The sequence below is a fragment of the Rhinoderma darwinii genome, chromosome 5, assembly GCF_050947455.1.
Source record: "Rhinoderma darwinii isolate aRhiDar2 chromosome 5, aRhiDar2.hap1, whole genome shotgun sequence".
NCBI lineage: Eukaryota > Metazoa > Chordata > Amphibia > Anura > Rhinodermatidae > Rhinoderma > Rhinoderma darwinii.
In genome coordinates, this window is record NC_134691.1 from 23,356,984 (window position 1) to 23,379,838 (window position 22,855).

The 22,855-nt window shown below is 41.8% G+C and overlaps 1 protein-coding gene across 1 annotated transcript in view; it reads left to right on the forward strand.

Moving 5' to 3' along the window:
- TMEM65 (transmembrane protein 65) overlaps positions 1 to 22,855 on the forward strand; it is a 68,561-nt gene that overhangs the window by 32,144 nt on the left and 13,562 nt on the right. The window contains exons 2-5 of the mRNA XM_075827963.1: positions 5,298 to 5,342; positions 8,866 to 8,933; positions 17,280 to 17,334; positions 20,468 to 20,510. Coding sequence (XP_075684078.1) covers positions 5,298 to 5,342; positions 8,866 to 8,933; positions 17,280 to 17,334; positions 20,468 to 20,510 — 211 coding nt within the window. The remainder of the gene's footprint in view (positions 1 to 5,297; positions 5,343 to 8,865; positions 8,934 to 17,279; positions 17,335 to 20,467; positions 20,511 to 22,855) is intronic.

Sequence of the window (22,855 nt, forward strand, 5' to 3'; positions counted from 1 at the left end):
GTCGCAATGGCAATTGCCACTTTTTTTTCCCATAGGGAAACATTGAAGTTGTAGCTGTGATTTTACAGTGACCAGTAGGTGTTGTCATAGTGCCTAGTACTGTTTATCAAATGGGGACAATCTTGTTGGTCTACCAGGCGGTCCTGCCCAGTTGACAGTCCTATTTCCTCTTTATATTAATAAAAATTAAAAAATTACTCCACTTTTGGAAACTCCCTTTTTTTTTTTTCATTTGTTTGTTGGACTTTACAGACTACAAATAAAACCTTGTGTAGTCTGATCCTGCAGTCACGCTCCTTTCCATCTGTCCCCTACTTCTTACTATCGTACGTTTGGTAGGTGAGCGAGAAGTACGGGGCAGATAGCAATATGACTGCTGGATCAGACTACACAGGGTTTTTGTAGTCTGTAACCATGGAGACACTTAGATCTGCATTGTAGCTGTAGACACAAAACAGTAAGATATATTCTTAATCGAGACTATTTGCAAAGTTGCTTAATTTTTTATTTGAGATGCATTGTAACAATAAAAAAAATTGGTTGTAACCATTTTTAAAGTCAAAGCGGTCAAGATGTATGAATAAGTCGATGTGTATGGAGAAGGAGGCTTGAAGGCTTGGTTGCTATAAACGCAAGAAGGCAAAGTTTTGATAAATGAGAACCATACTGGGGAAAACAGGCGTATACTTTAAAGGGGTTTTTCCAAATATAAATATGTATGGCGTACCCACAGGATATGCCATCATTGTCTGATAGCTGAGGGTTCCACCTCTAGAAACCCCACCTATCGGTTGAATGGGGGATAACCTGACCCAGATACACCAGGTGAGATTGCCAACAGGCTGCGCTGTTTCTGTGAGGGTATGTTCACCGCAGTGTTTTCAGGTGTTTTTCGGGACGTAAATGCCTCCAAAAAGCCTTAAAAAAACCGGAAGCTGAACGTCTCCAAACATCTGGCCATTGATTTCATTGGGAAAAACTGCATTTCGTTCAGACAGGGCGTTTTTTTACACGGCCATTTGAGAAAAAAAAATTGCGCGTAAAAACAAGTACATGTCACTTGTTGAGCCGTTTTTCATTATGTCAATAGAAAAACCGCTCCAAAAACACATCAAAAAATGTTTGATGCTTTAAAAACGGCTGAAATTTAGAGGCTGTTTTCCCTTGAAAGCCGCTCCGCATTTTATAGCCGTTTTTAATTTAGCGCCTGAACATACCCTGAGGCCTTGTTCACACGGTGTGCATTTGATGCGTTTTTGCCACGTTTTACGCTTTGAAAAACGCGTCAAAATCGCTTGCTTTGTTTCCCATTGACATCAATGGGAAAAAGCATTGTAATGCATACAACGCGTCGTGTAAAAAAAGGAGCGTCCGGTCATTTCTGGGTACGTAAACTGCGCCGAAAACGTGCCTAATTCCCATAGTCAATGGGAGTCTTAATTATGCGTCGAAAAACGTGTCAAAAACACCTGTACTGGACAAAGTGCTTTGCGAAAACGCTAGCGTCTTTGACGCGTTTGCATGTAGTTTTTATTTTTTTTTAGCGCCGTGTGAACATACTCCCAAAAACTTGAATAGAGAGAGCCACGGATATGCGTGTCACCTGGAGGATTGGGTGGCTGGGGTTCCCTCTATTCTACTAATAGCGAGAGTCTCTTAATGCATATTCCGTGGATATGCCCTAAATATTTTTGGCTGGAAGGCCAAAAAAGGAGCCTCCACGCTCGTGGTTCATGTCTTGTGCCAGATTATCGTCAACGCCTGGCATCAGTTGGCGTGTGCATCAGGGGCTCCCAAAACGTCCAGCTCTTTCTAAGTTTGGGTCAGTCATAGTTGCTATGGCTGCGCAGGGCGTAGAGACTTTCAAGTGTCTACAGGAGTCTTGTAAGAGTCTACGCAACCAGTAGTAGCCGTCACATAAGCCCCCTCACCACTATTTTTTTTTTTTTTGTATAATAATTTTCTTTTACAGAGTACATGATATTAACCCGCCCTTTTGAGCGCATTATGGGTCCATTCCGTAAGTATTTACTAGTTCTTGATTCATTGGACTTCATGCTCCATGATGAAGATCCTATGTGGAGACGGGCTCACTTTAAGGTGTGGTGTTTAGTCCTGTTGCTACTGTGCATAGATTACGGTTTGCCGTTCCTCAGGTGCCGTTATAGCTTCCAAGAAGACGTATTTATTGGAGTTGCAGGCGCAAAACGGGAATCAGTCGTCTCTTGTCATTTGCAGATAAACTCTCAGTGGTTCTTGCAGCCGATCTGCGCGGAATTGATGATTTCCGTCACAGCTCCTAGGCAGAAACTCTCAGAAAAATGAAATGAAGTAGTAAAATAGACTCCACACTTACAGGATTTGTGTACTGGTTTAGAACGATTGCTCCTTCTGTGTTGTCACGATATCCGCCATTTATACCATGTGAAAGGAGATGGGATTTATTAGACTCTAGTTATAGGTAATGACGCGTGTATTCAATTTTAGTTTAATTATATGTATGTTTCTTATGCAGACTTTACTATGTTTGTCCTTTTTTTTTTTTCTTTTTTTTATTATTATTAGATTTTTTTATCTCTGCGTTCCAGAAACCGTAACTTTTTTTTTTTTGCCCGTCGACGTAGCCGTATGAAGGCATATATGACGAGTTGTATTTTTAATAGAACCATTTTGGGGTACATATAATGTATTGTATAACTTTTATAAATATATATTTTTTGGAGGATGGATAAAAAGCAGCAATTCCGACATTGTTTTTATGGTGCTCGCCATTATAAATAACATGATAACTTCCATTTATGGGATGATCCGATTACGGCGATATCAAATTTAAACCGTTTTTATTTATTTAAGTATTATTTATGTCGCCGCGTTCCAAGAGCCATAACATTTACAATTTTCCGTTGATGTTGCTTTGGCGGCTTGTTTTTTACATTACTCATTGACGTTTTCATTGACGACATTTTGGGATACATATGACTTTTTGATCTTTTTTTTTTTTTATTCAGTTTTTGGGAGGTGGGATAAACAAAAAAACTGCATTTATGACATTTTTTTTTTACACTGCTCACTGTGCTGGATAAGTAACGTGATCATTTTAAAGTTCAAGATCTTACGGATGCGGTCATACTAATTACGTGTATTTTTATTAAAACTTTTTTATGCCATAAAATCTGATTTAAAAAAAAAATTACAGACCCCAGAACATCCCTCTAAAAGAATACAGGCCCCCTAATTAAATACAGACCCAGACCAGTCCCTCTAAATAAATAAAGACACCAGACCTGGCCCCATAAGCAAATACAGATCCCAGACCAGGTCATCTAAATCAATTTAGACCCCCCCCCCCAGACCCAGGGCCGGCTCCAGGTTTATGTGGGCCTTGGGCGACACAGACTTAGTAGGCCCCTTTGCGGGGGAACTCACGGCAGCAGTAAAATGGCAGAAAACGTCACTTTGTGCCCCTATATAGATGTTAGGCCCTGTTTATGCCCCCATATCGAAGTTAGGCGCCCAGTTTGTACCCCCATAAATTTAGTGCCCTCTGTAGATAGTTCCAGGTAGTGCCACACAGCCACCTCTTCCAGGTAGTGCCACACAGCCCCCTCCCAGGTAGTGCCACACAGCCCCATCCTCCCAGGTAGTGCCACACAGCCCCCCATATATGGGGCAACCCCAGTGCCATAGTCCTGGGCAGATCACTACTAGCATTCTGCCTGGGACTCCTACTCTGCTCCTGACATCACTGTCCATATATGGATAGTAATGTCCGGAGCAGAGCTGAAGTCCGGGGCAGAGCGCTAGTAAAGGCTCTGCTCCGTTACTCCGGCTCTGAGGAAGCCCCTGGCATCACTGTCCATATATGGCTAGTGATGTCCGGGGCAACCCCAGAGCCAAAGTCCCGGGCTGAGAGCTACTAGCACTCTGCCTGGGACACTGCTCTGCTCCTGACAACACTGTCCATATATGGGCAGTGATGTCAGGTGCTTCCCCAGAGACGGAATTCTGGAGTAGAGCCGCTTCTAGCGCTCTGCCTGGGACTCCTTCTCTACTCCTGACTTCACTGCCCATATATGGACAGTGACGACGGCAGCGTCAGCACCCGGCGGCCGATTGGGTCCCTCCAAAGAGAGTGCGGTTTTCCGGGTTCGTCGGGTGCTGATGCCGGCCCTGCCCAGACCAGACCCCTCAAAAAAACAACCAGGCCCCACACCATTGCAGTGATGGAATGAGAAGAGGTAGGTATTTAGTCAGGACTCCTTGTGGGAGATTTGCCTGCTCTTTCGGGATTCCAGTATGTCCCCCCTTTATTTTGGGAGTCTCCCCGACCTTCCAGAAGAGAAGACAAATAAATATACATCTTTGCAGTCACGTTGCCTATTTTGCCCACTGGATATATATATATTTATAGATCTATAATTGTACAGTTGAGACGAGTACAGCTGTACTGAATATTGTACATTGGTGCCTGTGTACTGTAAGTTGCCTCATATCTGGGTAATCTATAATTGTGAGCGTTTCTGCTCTATTCACATTGGTGTTGTAAACTCGGAATATAACAGAACCCATATTCCCGATACCTGAATGCCCACATTGAATTGCAACAGTGTCCATTGGGGTTCCGTCATGATGTCTGTTGTTTTGACGGGAAAAATGGCGCAGCACTGTTCTTTTTATCCAATCTGATGGATTTTGCGGTAGGGGCTCTAACTCAAATGTGATCATAGCCTTACGGTGTTTATAGCCTGCATTGCGTTCTGCTGCATTGCATTTTGGGTGGTCCTGAAACTTACATTCTGAATATTGCAATTTTTTTTGCCAATGGAATGGGGCAAAATTTGCTGAACTTTTTGGAAATATTTTATACTACTTCTTGAATAGAGGTTGTAACTCTGTAGGCTCATTTTAATTCAATCGTTCTTAAAAAAAAAGAGTTCTTAAAGGGGTTGTTCCACTGTTGAACAGCAATGGTCCATTTGGCCTCCTGCGGTGGTGGCGGGCGTTGTTATAGGGACTTTTTAAATTAGGGCACTTGCTATTAAGAGACCGCTCCTAATAACGTATCCGTTTTATTGGTACAGGTTTATTGCTCTATAAACCATCAGTCATATTTATCACTATGAAGTAGACCGAGATGTGCGCATATAATAACCGTGCTGAGCCGTGGGACCTCCTCCCTTGGGCAGGGTGTAGACACGTTGGCACACAGCAGTGTAATTAATGTGCCAGCATACTGCTGTTTTATTGTAATATATTATTCGCTGCGCCAGCTTCCTAATAAATCCCTTCTATTTCAGAACAACTTGAAGCCGCCCCACCTTCCTCCACACAGATGAAACACGGTAAGATTTCTCTACATTTATATTGTATGTTCATTATAAATGATGGGAGGATCAATAAACTGTATACAGAACGAAGGAAAAATGACCTCTCTTGCTTTCTAGTCTTGTTCATTCTCACATAATTCTTTGTATGTAGGTGAAGTCATTTTCCCCTTGACTATTATTCTTTAACCTGGGCTAAAATGTACCGTTCTTGCTTGTCACTGCCCTTCCCCCGTTCTCTACTGCAGGGGAACGCTGCATTGACGATTTGATTCGAAAGCTTTTTCATGCTATTTTGTCCATTCATTTACACAGTTGCTTTCAAAATTTTGCTGGTTGCCCTTGGCTACAGACTACAGCTTCACTCCTCCCCGCTGTCAGACATGTAATAGGTGAACTCCAAGGTCATGTTCACATGCTGAGGATTCTGTCCGGATTTAGGAACAGATTCCGCACCTAAATCCTGACCGAAGCTTCACCTTCCGCTGGCAATGCATGTGAATGGAGAGGAACAGGTCGTGTACATGGCTTCTTTTGGAAATGTTTTCTTAATCATCTCAGGGGGCATCCGCTCTAATTTGGCAATAATAATGCTAATATTGCATGTTGTGGAAATCTGCAGGATCCGTCAGCGAAACCTGCAGCCTTATGACCCAAAGTAAGATAAGATTATTGTTCGTTCCAATTCGCAGGAAGGAAAAGTTTCAGACTATTGGAATTACCTGTCATTTTGTCTATGCAAAATCAACACTTAATTTGTACCAAAAGAATCAAGTCTTTTATCCGTCATCAATGGGACCTGATAGCTGCCAGATTATCAAATATTCTGGATTATCAGACCATTATTAGGCTTTCATGAATTATTGGATGATGGATTAAAGGAATTTAATAATACTACACGTTATCATATGACCAGTTCTCCATATACCACACGTCTCATGTCTCCCCTACATAAGTCGTGGGCTGCCCCATGTTATTAGACTTTACCATTATATTACAGATCTGCGGAATGAAGCCTCATCCATGTCATCAATGTGGTCTTGCAGCCTTTCCGCACCAACATAATATTATTCAATAATGGCTTTTACTTTTTAAAGGTCATCCACACAGAAATGTCACGGTATTTAGATTCTCATTTTGGGGCCATTTGTCATTTAGTTGGCAACAAGGCACAAATTAAGCAGCAAATTTTATTTTCTTAAAAGACTTTTCCTCCAATAAATATAAGTCCTTCAGTCGTCCTCTCTTGTGAAGTTGTTAAAACTTTTGTTCCACCATTGCTGAGAAATCTGGGTGACCACCAATATGGCTGCCATTACAGCTTCAATAGGGGCTGTCTCCCCGTAATTCTCTATGGCAAACGTCCTATTTCGGCAGTGATTCTCAGAAGTGGGACATCACATCCAAACTAAGCCGATTCGCCATGCAGGACTAAATTTGTTGTAACCAACAAACAGATCTAACAAATAGGCGATAGATCTACTTTAAAAATGTTATTCTGTCAGGTCTCCTATTTGAGGACCGCATAGGATAGAGGGGGGAGATGCTGAGCACAGGCATATATAGCTTTCTATGTTTTAATTAAAGGGGTTTCCCCCCAAATCAATATTTTATCACTTAACCACCGGATAGGTAATAAATATCTGATCGATGGTGGTCCGAGGGCTGGGACCCCCACCGATCACGACAATAGGCTTAACGTGCCATTCCTGGGAGCCTCATAGGAATGGAGTAGTAGTGCACATGCTCGACAAACGCTCCATTCATTTCTATGGGGCTGCCGAGCACGATCTTCAGCAGTCCCATAGAAATGAATGCTCGGCAGTCCCATAGAAATAAATGGAGCGGTGGTCGAGCATGTGCACTACCACTCCATTCCTATAGGGGTCCCAGGAATGGCAAGGTAAGCCTATTGTCGTGATCGATTGGGGTCCAAGCAATAGGACTGCCATTGATCACCCATCCTGTGGATCGGTGATAAAGGGTTTTTCCCATATTCATTATTTAAGTATTTTCATGTTGAAAGCTGCTTAACTGCTGCCAGGACTCGGATAGAAAGCCTGTGGGTCCTGCTCCCCTCGCCCACCCACAGTGATTGACAGCTCTATATGCATACAATCAATAGCGGTCTTGTAGCTACTTATTGGAGGCACATACTTTCTTCCCGTATTGTCTGTATAGACAGTGCAGCAGAGCGTCTGTGCTTTATGGCATCTGCAATGAATGAGATTAAATGGAGAATTGTCATAGATTATTGCAGTCTCCAGAAAGTGATGGAGTACAGCCCCATAATGCTTCTTGTTTTCTCCAGCTCATTTGTCCGCTTTACACTGTAGATAGGGACAGACTGAGCAGAGTCATCTCATCATCATTAGTGGGTGGGCGAGTTATTGACAGCTCTACTGTATAGCTGGAGGCCTACACGAGGCAAGATAGTAACACTATACACACAGATAAGGCTCTGTATAAAGCTCCGAGACTATGAAGTGACCTAGGAGCTGTACACAGAGCCTTATCAGTGTGTATAGTCCTACTATCCTTCCTTGTGTAGGCCTCCAACAATACACTAGAGCTGTCAATAACTCGCCCACCCTCTAATGATGATGAGATGACTCTGCTGAGATTGTCCCGATCTATAGAGCAAAGCTGACAAGTGAGCAGGAGAAAACAAGAAGCATCAATGTATTGCGACTGTTCCAGTGGCCAGTGTGAAAAACTGGAATATTTCAGTATTATTTTTTTCTATGTGGATAGTCACAGAAATAAAGAAACAAACAAGTTTTAAAAAAACATGTTTATAATAAACAGCTAATTTAAAAAAATGTATTTTCTAATGATACATTCCCTTCAAGGATGGATGATCTTGGTCCACTTTATCGCACGTGTTGGTTTTGCTTTATAGATTAGGGAAAGGTTTTAAAGGGGTTGTATAGGATTAGAAAAACATTGCTGCTTTCTTCCATAAACAGCACCACAGGTGTCCACAGGTTGCATCTGCTATTGCAGCTCAGTTTCATTGAAGTGAATGGGGTTAAGCTGCAATACCACATGCAAATAGTGGACAGGTGCGGCACTGTTTTTGTAAGAAAGCAGCCATGTTTCTGTTAATCCTGTACAACCCCCTGTAAAGAGAGTTTCTGATTAGACAAGTCCTTCTATTGCCTTACCTCCACTTGGCAGCTCATACATAGTCTATTACACTCAGCAGGGGGCGACAATGAGCACAAGACAGACTATGGAAAAATTGTGTGTTAAATCTCTGCTCCATCTTCAGGCATGATGGGAGTGGTATTTTGGAGGGCGTGTTCTGGGAGAGATGGATGCTGTTTGTGGTAGTCGGCTTCATACCTTCCACAGCCAATGGATGTAGCGCAGGGAGCAAGATCTGGTGGACAGGAACTATTTTGACAACCTGGCGACTGGGTTCTGTCCATCCCTGCTATAGGCATACATTATAACTGCAGTTTATTGCATTTAATGTTATGATTTATTTTTTACAGGTTCTTGTGATCTCTCTGATTTTCCCATTTTTATGTTCCAGTTTTCGTCCACAACGCACTACCGTTTGTTGGGTTTGGCTTCTTGGATAATGCTATAATGATTGCTGCGGTATGAAAAATATTTGTTTTTCTCCTTCATTGGTAGTTTTGTTATAATATGTCTTCATTACTCTTTTATTCACTTATTTTTTCTTGCTGATTTTACTGTGTGAAATGTAGAAAACAAATACGTTACTGGGAAACCGTCAACAAGATGCTGTTGCTGGATCTGTGTCTTTATTTAGTAACCTGGGTGTATTATTGTTAATGGTTTTGTGGATCTGATTGACTCACTAACATGCCCTCTGTAGCGCAGTTGCAAGAAAAAGTAAGTGAACCCTTTGTTATGTTAATGATGACTTCTCCACAAGCTAATTGGAAAAAAGTATTTAAATTATGTAAATTAGATTGGAAGTTTGGGTTTCACAGGTGCTTTGCCCATTGAATAAAGGCACAAAAAGCCTGGTTACTGACAAATCTGTTTTTCTCAAGAAAGATTGGTTAGTGTGACCCATTCCCCAAGGCAAACAATTTTCAGAAGACCAGAGAAGACGTGTTAGACACACATGGAGCTGGAAAATGCTACAAAAGCATTGCCACAGACCTGGGTGTACATCCATCCACATTTAAACAAATTGTCTACAAATGCAGAAAATTCAGGACTGTTGCTCGTCTCCCTAGGAATGGGCGTACTGAAGACTCTACAAACTGCAAAAACTCTGTTCATGTGTCCAAACATTTTCCCTTTGTCTAAGTTTTTGGAATCTGTTGGGTGCATTTGATGGAACTTGTTCAATGGGAGTTTAGAGGATTTTTTTCAAAGCTCTTTCATGAATAGATGCAGAGTGATGGGAGACGCTTTGTAGCCGGAATCCTTTTCTCACATTGGACCTGTTTATTCATGTGGCTACGGAGTGCTTGTATAGTTCGGCCTATATATTGGAGGATTTAAAAGCAACTATTTTAAGAAGCACGGCGTTCATAGTGTCATTCAGCAGCGCTACCTATATTCTCCCTTTCTTCGTTTTGAATCCTTGCCATTTTTGTCATCATTGAGGTGTATCATAACACTTTACCGGAGAATGTGAGGGCAGAAGTCCATGACCTCAGACTGAAGAGACGTCGGGTGATAACACAAGACAATGACCCAAAGCAGACAAGTAAATCGACTAAAGAAAAGTGGGGAAAATAAGATTTGTGTTGTGGAGTGGCCAAGTCCGAGTCCTGACCTTAACCCTATGGAGATGCTGTGGCGTGACCTGAAGACGGCTGTGCCCGCAAGACATCCCCGAAATATTCATGAACTGAAACACATTTGCAGGAAGAAATGGTCTAAACTTCCTCCCCAACATTGTGAAAATCCGGGACAGGTTTTGTGGAGGTGATTTCTGCTAAAGGAGGATCTAAAGATTACTAAATTAAAGGGTTCACTTACTTTTTCTCCCTGCCCTGCGGATGCTTAAAGGGACACTCCGGCCAAAACTAAACTTTCCCACGTGTACCATTATGGTATTCCATGTGTCAGTCCCTCACCTGTTATATAGAAATAGAAGCAGCAAGAAAAATATCAGACTGGGACGGTTGCTTAGCAGCAGTGTGGATCCGACTCGGTGACTACTTTCTCTACTTGAATCTATGGAGATCTATGTGTCACCCATCACAGACTTCAGCAGTACCTGGACCACACTGGTAGTACACAGGGGGGACAGAAACTTCTATCATCAGCAGCCACTGATACACAGGTTCCTGTCACGCAGGTATAGAAGAATATAGTGCGACCTCCCCGTCTGTATACTTATGGGTTCTCAGCTTATTTAGGAGAATATAGAGAGAATGATAATCACAGTGTCCCCCTGAGAGCAGAAATGGTATGGTCTTTAGCCGGTCATGTGATTCTGTGCTGAAGCATCATGGGATTTAAAGCAAAGCAGAGAAGAAGAGAAAGCTGGGGAAATCTAAGAATCAAGATGGGGGCTTTTTTAACGCACAGACAAGGCAGCAGTTCAAAAAGTAAGTACAGTATACATAAATGAAGTGTAGAGTGTGGTATACAGTCCGGTGGGGAATGCAAACATGGAAAGTGTTTCAACTGGAGGTCTTCTTTAATAAAATACATGAACCATACTATGATATGTGTTATTAGATTAGTTAGTTTGTGTTGGTCTATAATTGTTAATAAAGATCACATTTTATTAGTAATCGATCCAGAAAGCTAAGTAATTACAAAGGGTTCACTTACTTTTTCTTGCAACTCTAATACCAGAAAAAATATTTCAATTTATATGTTAATTAGGCTGTTTGTTTACTTTAGTATTGTGCTATTTCCCAGGATAGTCCTAGTTGGCAAAAATAAGGCTATGTTCACACGGGGTATTTTGCCGAGTTTTTTGACGCGGCAACCGCGTCGCAAAACTCGGCAAAAACGGCCCGAGAACGCCTCCCATTGATTTCAATGGGAGGCGTCGGCGTCTTTTTCCCGCGAGCAGTAAAACTGCCTCGCGGGAAAAAGAAGCGACATGCCCTATCTTGTGGGAGGCAGGAGAAAGCGTATTTCTCGCTGTTTTATGCCCGCGGCGCTCAATGGCCGCGGGCGAAAAACGGCGCGATAATTGCCGAGAAAATCGGCGTGCAGGGAGAGGAATATCTGCCTCAAAGTTCCAAACGGAATTTTGAGGCAGATATTCCTCCCCCAAAATACTCCGTGTGAACATAGCCTAAAGCAGTAATAAGATCCATCAATTTGTAATCTGCTTGCTGATGGTTTCCAGTTAACAACAGTTGTTTCTGTGGGGGAAAAAAACTGAAATGTATGAAAATGTATTACAAATGCTAAAAGTTTTAATTTTTGGACTTTAGAGCCACATTCATTTAAAAATAAATTTAATAAAGCTCACATCGAGTGCAATATTTTGTAGTGGATAGCTCATTATAAGGGGTTAACAACTTTGCACATTACCTTTTTGAGTTAAAGTAGTTGTCCAGATTGAAAAAAACTATCTTATTACAACTATCTATTCCAGAAGCGGATTATTGGAGGGCATTTCTGCTGGGGGCTGCCTCCTATCCTTTCCAGTCCTCCAGAAGATCATTAGCTGATGGTGGATATGGTGGGGCGAGCCACAAGCAGGGAACCCTACACTCTCAAAAGGGTTGTCCACTTTGGACAACACGTTTATGTAAGAATGTGATAAGCTGATTACAGGGTGTCACGTTTCTGGGACCCCCAGCGATCAGATGCACACTGTATGGGAACCTGAAAGATTGTGTTTAATTTGCCTGCAGCTCCACCACAGGAGAAATGAAGCATTACACATTTCAAAGGACATTTTATAGAAGGTTGTCACCTGTAATGGGGTGGTTAGTAACCATATCTATGATAGTCAGGTATAATTCTCCCTTTAGGGCCTTGCAGCAGATCTGCGTTCTCCTGTCAGAGGGTTAATGATAATATTGTATTCACCACCACGCGGCTGGTAGCGTTCAGAGCGCTCAATTCTGATGGTATCTCGCGTGTTTTGTTTTGCCAGAGCAAGTGTGTGTTTGTCTCGTTGTATAATAATTACAGTTAATTTATTGAGCCACAGTATACTTTACAGGGACCCACAAGCCACCGGCCAAGATCCCATTATTGATAATGCAGACTCCGTAGGAGGCCGTGAATTTCTGAGGTTACTGAGCGGCTTAGGATATTGTATAAGCGAGAACAATGGTATTTTTGACTTACGTGTTTCTCATAGCAACGTATTTCTGTGTAATGTTTCACACATGGTTTACTGTGGGTTATGCCAACTTTGCCTGTATGACAGTTTTCACATTATAAAAGTACATAGTAAAGTAACACTGACCTAAAAAAAATGCCTAATTATAAATCAAAGGCATATATAGGTACAGTAGATGCCTCATGCATTAGAACGGGAGTCCTTCTGTACAAAATGGAGGCGTAATATGGGGTAGTCTAGGATTACAAAAATATAGCTATTGTCTTCCACAAACAGCACCACACCTCTCCACAGGTTGTGTGTGGTATTGCACTTAGCCCCATTCACTTCAATGTGACTTGAGTTGTAATACCATACACAATCTGCGGACAGGTGTGGCACTGTTTTTGGAAGAAAGCAGACCATTTTTTTTTTTTTAAATCCTTGGACAACCCCTTTTAATTTAGCTTAGCGGTTTGATCCTCAGACTTCTTTTGCTTTCAGTTTCTGGAAAAGGAAGTAGCTAACTGACACTATTGCTATTGTCAGCCATATCTGCCATATCAGCTCCCATGGGCCTAAATTCCTAGTTGTGACCAAATGTTTGTTTGAACTTTCACCCTTATTTATTGCCTTCGAGGCATGGTTTTGTTTTGAAAGTAAAAAAAAAAAAGCAGTTCTAAGTAGTAGAGTTCCCCCAGTCAGGGAGGAAGTAGCTAACTTCTCCTCTTTCAATACAAATGAATAGCACACAACACATAACTCTATGAAAGGAACAAGAAGACATTTGTTTTTCATATATATATATATATAATCTGACCCTGCCATGAGGTTGGCCAAGATGCAGATAAGAACATTTTTAGTTGTCAATTTTTTTGTAGAATTAAAATTTGTGGAAATAAATAGTCTTATTCAGATTGTTCATCTCTCCGGTGGATATTTCCATGAACGTGTGTGACATTTACAAGCTTCCAGTGCTGAAGATGGTCGTGAATCCCCCTTCGGCTCCTTAACAGCTGTGCGCTGAGATTGTGTCGGTCACGCCGCTATTTCTTTCATCCTTTTTTTAGTAACGCAATTGACTTATTGTCTGGAAGGTCACAGTACAAGGAGGACTCACTAAGACATGTCACCCATGATTAGCTTGGGCCTCCAGCTGGCACTTTGAATAGCTGATAGATATGTCATTTTACAGATGCCAATGTGCAGGCAGTAAAGGCTCAGATAATATGTTATCTGCTTCCTCAGATTTTTCTGTTCCTGTTTGAGGTTGTATCCAGTTCTCCATACTTTACGTTTGGTTTTTGACATTTTGTTGCCAGCGGTGGGAATTATCGTAAATCGTTCTATTGCCCTATTAAAGAGCTATTTAAAGGGGTTTTCTTAGGACAGACAACCCTTTTAGATTTGAGAGCCCCGGAAGCGATCAGCTGATCGCCACAGGTCTGGCCCCTTAGAACTTAGTTAAACGGTTTATTTTGCCAGTGTGAGTTGACATCTTCTGATTGGGTGTAGTATTGGGGTATGTTCACACGATTAACAAAATACGTCTGAAAATACGGAGCTGTTTTGAAGGGAAAACAGCTCCTGATTTTCAGAAGTTTTTTTTAGCAACTCGCGTTTTTCGCTGTGTTTTTTACGGCCGTTTTTGGAGCTGTTTTCAATAGAGTCTCTGAGAAAACAGCTCCAAAAACGTCCCAAGAAGTGTCCTGCACTTCTTTTGACGAACCGTCATTTTACGCGCCGTATTTTGACAGCAACGCGTAAAATGACAGCTCGTCTGCACAGAACATCGTAAGACCCATTGCAAGCAAAGGGCAGATGTTTGCCGACGTATTGGAGCCGTCTTTTCAGGCGTAATGCGAGGCGTAAAACGCCTCCATTACGTCTGAAAAGAGGTCGTGTGAACATACCCTTACATGGCAGCCATTCAGATAAATGGCCGTCCGTGTAATACGTGGAATTGCCCAAGTCTGCCAGAGCGAGAGTCACAGCTTGTTATGCGTGGGACCACTCTCTCTATTCTGTCCATATGCCCTAATGGGGTATATGGACAGGTGGTGTTCTGATTGGACAACCCCATTGTGTTTTTTTGTAAAAATTTATTCATATTACCATTTAAATGTATTTTTTATCCATTATTTCTTATAACTCTACATTGTGCCGTTCCTCTGTTATTCCTCCTAGAAATTTATGAATAAATTGACAACTGGGTGTCAATAGGTCAGACTGTGTAGTGACACACCAACTATGTCCAATCAGTGCTGTCAGTCTAAGACAGTGTATGGACACGCCCCTTTGATAAGGGTAATGAAAACACCGTTATTAATTTATTCATCAATTTCTAGGAGGAATAACAGAGGAATGACACAACACAGAGTTCTAAGAAAAAATGCTCCAGAATTGTTATTTCATGGGGAATACAAGTATTTACTAAAATAGACATGTCAGAAGGGGTGACAGGGCCCCTTTAATGAGGTGCAGCGGCTATACATATAGGTTGCATTTATTTTATTAGAATTATTTCTATTTATTTTTGTTATACACGTATTGATTAGATGTTGCAGTAGGGTTTTATTTGTAATATTTATTTATTTTTTTAAATTATTATTTTTTATTATACTTTTTCTAATTAGTAGTAATATTTATATCTTTTGCAATTACATTTTTTTATTTTCTTTTAGCACATCCCCCAGTAGGTTAAAAAAGACCTTTGAGGGAAATTACTGCCGATGAAAGTCTGTACAAATTAGGACGGCTCATGGATTCTAAGGGGTTAAAGAAGAAATCTAAAATCCTTTTGTCACATTTCATACATGGTGGGGATATTAATGGCGTTCTTTCTGTAAATGTGGGTGGAAGCCCCTTCATGTACCCCGCACGAAGTCATCCTCTGTTATGGCTTGTCAGGAGATAAATTTAGGTTGATAAAATCATTCACATAATTGCGTCATGTGCAGCAACTGAGAATAGCGCGGCCCGTCAGTGCGTGCCTGCTGTCGTGGTTGCGCTACGTCTGCAGACACCTGCCAGCATCTTCATAGTATCCCTGGCAAAGGGTGGATTTCGGCATTGTTGAAGAAGTGTTTTTGATCTTTTCTATGTTACAGGATTCCGTTCCTCAGGGCGGTAATTATATTTGTAGTCTTTTTCTGTAATAGGATGTGGACTATATTAGCGGCCTCCTTAGCCTGGCATAAGTCGGTAATCTGTGTATCCTATATATCACAGTTGCTTTGTTTACTAGTAAATGGTTAAAAAAGCAAAGAATCCCCTCCCCCATCACCAGTAAATGTACATTCTTGGCTCCTCATCTGACAAGTTGCTAAATTTGTATTTTGGTTATAGCAAATTATTGTACAATGAAAAGTTATGCAATTTTCCAATGTACTTTCTGTATCCATTCCTCATGTTTTCAAAATCTCTGCTTGCTGTCATTCAATGGGAACCTAGGTCATGTGATGGACATACAGCTGCACGGCTGCGTACAGTTATCAGAGCTGTGTCTTGTAACAAGTTGTGCACCTGTGTGAAAAATTATTACATTTGATGACCGTAGAGTCAGTAGAAATTAAATTTGACTGGAAAACAATGTTTTGATGTATCTTTATATTGGTTTTAGCTTCATTTTTTCTGATAGAGAGCTCCAAATCCCCTCCATAGACAGAGCATTAAATAACATTCTGTCTGCCTGCAGCTGCCACTAGGGGGAGCTAAGGAGCTTACTGTTTGCTGTGTTATTATTGAGTTCAATGTATAAACAGTATGCAGTAAGCTGCCAGGCTCCCTCTAGTGGTGGCTTCGGGCAGACAATTTTATTATGTAACTGTCTATATAGGTGATTTGGAGCTTTGTATCAGAAACCTATTAAGAAATTAATCAGCACAGAACGTTGTACCTATAAAACATGATGATAACCATTGGACGGTCAATTTTACACGATGACCACTAATAAGCGATCGCTGACTATTGATATTGTTGTGTTCATTAAAAGGGTTGACTGGTGTAGAAAACCCATTTTCATATAACCTATTAGGGATTTCTGAGTCCATAGAGTGGGGTGCTCTGTTTAATAGCCTCATCTCTTGGCCAGAGTGGGTACTGTGTAATACTTAATATGCACTGTGGTGGCGCTGCAGGAAAATTAAACAGTTAGGGCTCATTCACACGAGTGTATTACTCATCCATGTGCTGTACGTTGAAATAACTGACCGCACCTGGTTGCCCATTAAAGTCTATGGGTGCGTGAAAACCACGCACAGCACATTGGCGACATCTGTCTGGGTTTTACGCATCACTTACATAGAAAAGCAGAGAAATAAATAAAAATAAAAAGTGCTTGCACAGGCGGGAAACATGCGTGCCACCGATGCCAATACACAACGCACACGGATATGAGATGTAGGGAAAACGCTGTGTTTTTTACGCACGCAAATCGTACACGCTGGTCTGAATGTCGCCTTACTGCCTGGTTTTTCTCCGATTACTGCCGATTCCTGAGGGTCCCAGAAAGAGGGAGACTTTGTGATCGACTTATCGTCAAGGGATCGTTCTGACAAGTAGGGATTGTCCAAAGCTGAGAATGCTTTTGAGCCTTTTATTTGCACCTATTGAGCAAAAAGATAATAATTTTTCGACGTTGATGTCTGTTTCTCTTATGTTGTTGTTGTAGTTTTATAATCCTTAAGCCACAAATGTGTTTTATGTTTTACTTACAGGGAACACAGATAGAATTTCATATTGGGGCCATTTTAGGAATTTCCACAATGGCAGGTAAGAGTCTGTAACATGAAAGTATACAGGGCATGGGGACCAAGGGAATTGGTATGATAACGATGTCATGTTTATGGGGGGGACTGTGGTTGGTGTATTGGGCATATTAAAGAGAACCTTTCCCCTCTCCTGACACGTCTTGTTTAGTAAATAACTATTCCCCATATTATAACAATTCTGGAGCATCTTTTCTTAGAACTCTACGTTGTGCCGTTCCTCTCCTATTCCTCTTAGAAATATATATTGACAACTGGGCGTTACCAGTTGGGGGTGTGTCCCTACCAAGTATGACACTGTCCAATCAGTGCTCACAGTCTCAAACTATGTAAGGACACACCCCTTTGACAAGCGGTATGTTAACACACAGTTGTCATTTTATTCCTAAATTTCTAGGCGGAATAACAGAGGAACGGCACAACGCAGAGTTCTAAGAAAATACGTCCCAGAACTGTTATTTCATGAGGAATATAATTATTTACTAAAATAGCTATGAGGGGACAGATGACAAAAGCCTTTAAGTATTTCCTGAGGCTGAAATCCCACTCTGAGAGGGATTTTGCTACGGTTGTATCCAGTCTAGACAATCATCTGTGAGCTAAACAGATTAGACTCCAGGCTGATACATTTTACCTGCACTGATACATTGTAGCAAACTATATAAAATGTATGCTGCTTATGTCTTTAGCTCACAAATGATTGTTTAGACTGGATACAATTGTAGCAAACTCTCAGCTGTGAAAAGTATTAGATCTGTGTGGGGTTTCAGCCTCTGAATATTTCCCTCCGTAGAGATATTGAATATTACTAGGGTGATAACTCCGGGTATAAGAGGCATCATTGGTTCTGTAGGTTACTGACATATCTCCTCATTATATTCAGTCTGGTCCTGATACAGACCCGCTGTGTATTCTCGCTCAGTAACGTTCAGGATTCGTGTGACCGCTCAGGGGCATTTATAATAAAGTGCAGCTATTTCTGGAGAGGTGAGGGGGTATCTTTTTGGGTTGGTAATGACTTCCTTCACAGACACTCGGGGGACGCCGCGCAGCGAGAACTGGATGAGGTTATTAATGAGTCATGATCTTGTCTCGGACTCTCAGGTGACTACAGATTCTGGGTCGGTGATGATGACGACTTTATACAAGACTTTGTAGCAGTTTCCCGGCTGTTATATCCCCAACATTACCCTAGATAATGTACCAAGAATGCGGGGGGGGGGGGGGGATAAAGAGTGTTATTGTTCCCTCCAAAAGACCCAATCCCCTCATCCCAACCAAACTCCAAGCCAGGGGTCGAAAAGTGAATAGGCCTCATTTATCAAACGGTCTAAGGCCTCATGCACACCGCCGTATTTTTCTTCTGGAAGTACAGACCGCATTTACGGACACATTAATTTCTATGGGCTGCGAACACCTTTCCATATTTTTACGCATGGGTGTCTCTGGCGTAGAAATGATAGAACATGTCCTTTTTACCAGTAGGATGTAATGGTAGGTCCAGTGCATGGCAGGGGCACAGGAGCTGTGTCTGTCCTCAGCAGTGCGTGCCTTTTGTAATATATACTGGACATACCGCTGCAATGACTGTGATCGGAGGTACCTCCGATCCTGGCCGTTTAACCTCTTTGATTTTGCGGTTAATAGCAACTACAACATCTAGTGAATTTGACTGAGGAATGGGGCTCCCTTTGTCACCCCATGAGCACTCCGCGAACATGATCGATGAGTTTCCATGGCAGCAAGAGACCTGACAAAGGCTCCTAGGTCTGCCTATTAGGCCAATCAGAAGCCAAAAGTCAATACAATAAATTATATGTACCCCAAAATGGTACAAAAAAGAAAACTGTCCCACAAAAAAAAAAACGCCCCCTTACAGCTACGTTGTTGGAAATATTGTTATGGATCTCGGAATGCAGCGACGCAAAATTTGTAAGTTCTTTTTCAGTTTGGTATCATCGTAATTGTACTGACCAATAGAATGCAGGTAACATATTATTTATACCACATGGCGCATGGCATAAAAGTAACAACTGCAACTTCTGCCAATAACAACTGCAAAAAAGTTATGGCTCTCGGAATGTATAGATGAAAAAATATTTTTTTCAGATCTAGGCCGGTCCTTGAGGGGTTAAAGTATAAATGAATCATTTGATAAATGATGATAAAATCTGGAAAGTTTGTCATTTTGGAGATCTGAGATGCTCCACCGCCGTCAGGCCATCTCCAACACATGACAACCTAGCGGATCTGTCTTGAGGCACCTCGTCTGCATGGAAAATACTCCCTCTACTGGCTAAGGCATGGTACAGCAGGAGGAGTATTTCTAATAGACATCTAGACAGCTCATGAACATGCTCAGGGGTCGTTTACCTGCTGGCGCTGGGCATAGAAATGCCAAAGACCTCCGAAACGTTGAATTTAAGTCAAATAAGACTTAAAAGCGATAGAGGGGCCTAACATGGGAATGCCATAGACCTCTAACTTTACAGTCTTTGCCAAGTGTTTACCTTTAACAACAACACCATCTATATAAAATGGGTAATTTTTGGAAAATGTAATTTAGGTAAATGGACGACTATGCAATATAAGGATGGGCCGTGTCTGCCAGAGTAAGAGACGTTTTTTGTTAGTGACCCTCTGCTCTGGCCGACCCGGCTCGGAAGGCTGTCCAAAATATAGTGCAGATTATTTTCTTAAGATCTATATCTTTATAGTCCTCTGAGTTCTGTTTTTCTCATACAGATCCCCTGCATAGACATGGATTTACAATATAACATTCTGATTGCCTGCAGCCCCCACTAGAGGGCGCTTCCTGCATACTTTTTATACAATGAATTCAATAATAAGACAGTATGCAGTAAGCTGCTGAACTCCCCCTAGTGGTGGCTGCAGGCAGTCAGAATGTCGTCTTTTAAAACTAATGTCTATGCAGGAGATTTGGAGCTCTGTATCAGAAAAACAAAGCTCTAATTTCATAATATATGTTTATGGCGGTCAATCTGCACAAAATTGTGGATCTGAAAACGACCTGATGATATAGGTGGAGATGATCAGAAATGTCCTGTGTGACTCAATATTGATGCACTGTATAAGTGTTATATCCCACGTCATCATTTTAATTCGGTTCTTTGCAGCTGCTGCTCTAGGAAACCTGGTGTCCGATCTTGCTGGACTTGGGTAAGTTCCTTAAGAGTCTATTTTGTATCCCTCTACATGTGTGTAGCCAGAAATTCATCATATCTTGCCCCATTATAAGACCTATATGGGAAGGAGGGGTGATCAATTTTTGGATGCCCAAGCAAAAAAGGTGAAAGTGGACACTGATTTCCGCCTTCCGTCCTCTTCTAATGTTTTCGGTTTGTCCGGAGTTGTTTTGTACATGGTTGGCCCGGTCACCGAAACAATTTACCGCTGCTCAGACAAAAAGAATATGATCTAAAATGTGTGCAGAAAGGCAGGTGCAAACAATCGACCAAATCAGAGATAATCGCTCTCCACGAATTCAGTGATCTGCAACCACAGCGGATGGAAAATTGCTTCATCTATATCTAGGAATAGCAGGGCTGAGCGTGTAGAAGGCTTAATTGAATTTGCATATGCATCAGAGAACAGCGTGATAATTAGCAGGAAGCCTCCGTGAGTAGCGTCACCTTGTACGCCGCGAACCCTTCTCTGTCCGTTTTCAGTTTTATTGTAAAGGGGCTTCATATGCCCTATTAGGGTTCTCGATCAGGACCCCCAGACACTCTCTGCTCTCTCTCTCGTTCTGAGGGAACGGTTGTGTCCCTCGCAATATTCAGATGGCTGTTGATTTCAATGAGCTCTGTGCAATATACTTCACTTCCCGCGCAGAATTCCTCCTACTATCCATTTGGATATCAAGTAGACGGGTCCCTGAAGAGACATCGACCTAATGCAGTCAGAGCCCATTTGCAGTAAAGTAATTTGCACGCTCATGCTGTTAAAAATTTGGGCAAGCACCAATTGTAATTAATCCCTTTTAAAGGGAAATTCCATTTTTAAAGAGGATCCGTTATCCTCTCCTGACACGTCTGTTTTAGGAAATAATTGCATTCCCCGTGATCGAATGATTCTGGAGCATCTTTTCTTAGAACTCTGCGTTGTGCCGTTCCTCTGTTATGCCTCCTAGAAATTTATGAATAATTGACAACTGGGTGTTACCAGTTGGGGGGGTGTCGCTACACAGACTGACACTGTCCAATCAGTGCTGACAGTGAGACTGTAGGGACACGCCTCTGACAAGATGGTAACACCCAGTTGCCAATTTATCAATAGATTTCTAGGAAGATTAATAGAGGAACGGAATAACACCGAGTTCTAAGAAAATATGTTCCAGAATTGTTATTTCATGGGGAATACAAGTATTTACTAAAATAGACGTGTGAGGAGAGGGGACAGGACATCTTTAAATTCATGGCTTAAATCTACATAAAGGGTGAAGTAATTTTGCCTATACTTAGGCCTTATTCACACGAGCGTATTTCACGTCCCTGTTATGCGTGTTAAAACAACGGACGTCACACGGACCTATGCAATTCAATGGGAGCCATTCAGACATTCAGTGTTTTTCACGCAGTGTGTGTCCGCTGTGTGAAACTCACTGCATGTCCTATTCTTCTGCGTTTTTTGCGCATCACTCACCCATTGAAGTCAATGGGGGCGTGACAATCACGCACAGCACACGGACGCATATCCGTGCGCCATGCTTTTTTTACGCAACAGTTGCTAAAGAGATGATGAGGAAATAAAAACACCTCCTTCAGTTTATTTTGCTGACGTAAAAAACACATAACATACGTGCGTAAAAAACGCAAACACGTGCTGTACACGGATGTTACACGGATTGCAATGCAAAAAAAACGCTGCATTTTTTACGCGCGCAAAAAGCACACGTTCATGTGAATAAGGCCTTAGTATTGTTATGTTCATACCAATGTGGTAATAATTTTTTTTTTTTTCATGTACACCGCTGTTTTCAAAATTCTGCTGGTCATCCTTGGAAACAGACTTTTGTTTAGCTCCACCCTTCTGTCAGACATGTGACATAGCAGCTGAGCTTTAGCTGTGTAAGGGTATGTTCACACAACCAAGTTTCAGACGTAATTCGGGCGTTTTACGCCCCGAATTACGTCTGAAAAAACGGCTCCATTACGCCGACAAACATCTGCCCATTACTTTCAATGGGTTTTACAATGTACTGTGCCGACGACCTGTCATTTTACGTGTCGCTGTCAAAAGACGGCGCGTAAAAAAGACGGCTCGTCTAAAGAAGTGCAGGACACTTCTTGGGACGTAATTGGAGCCGTTTTTCATTGACTCCATTGAAAAACAATTACGTCCGTAATGGACGCCACGAAAAACACGAGTACGAGCAATTACGTCTGAAATTCAGGAGCTATTTTCGCCTGAAAACAGCTCCGTAATTTCAGACGTATTTTGCGCTGTCGTGTGAAAATACCCTTACGGTCATCTGAGCTCCCAGAATGCATTGCTTCCTGGTA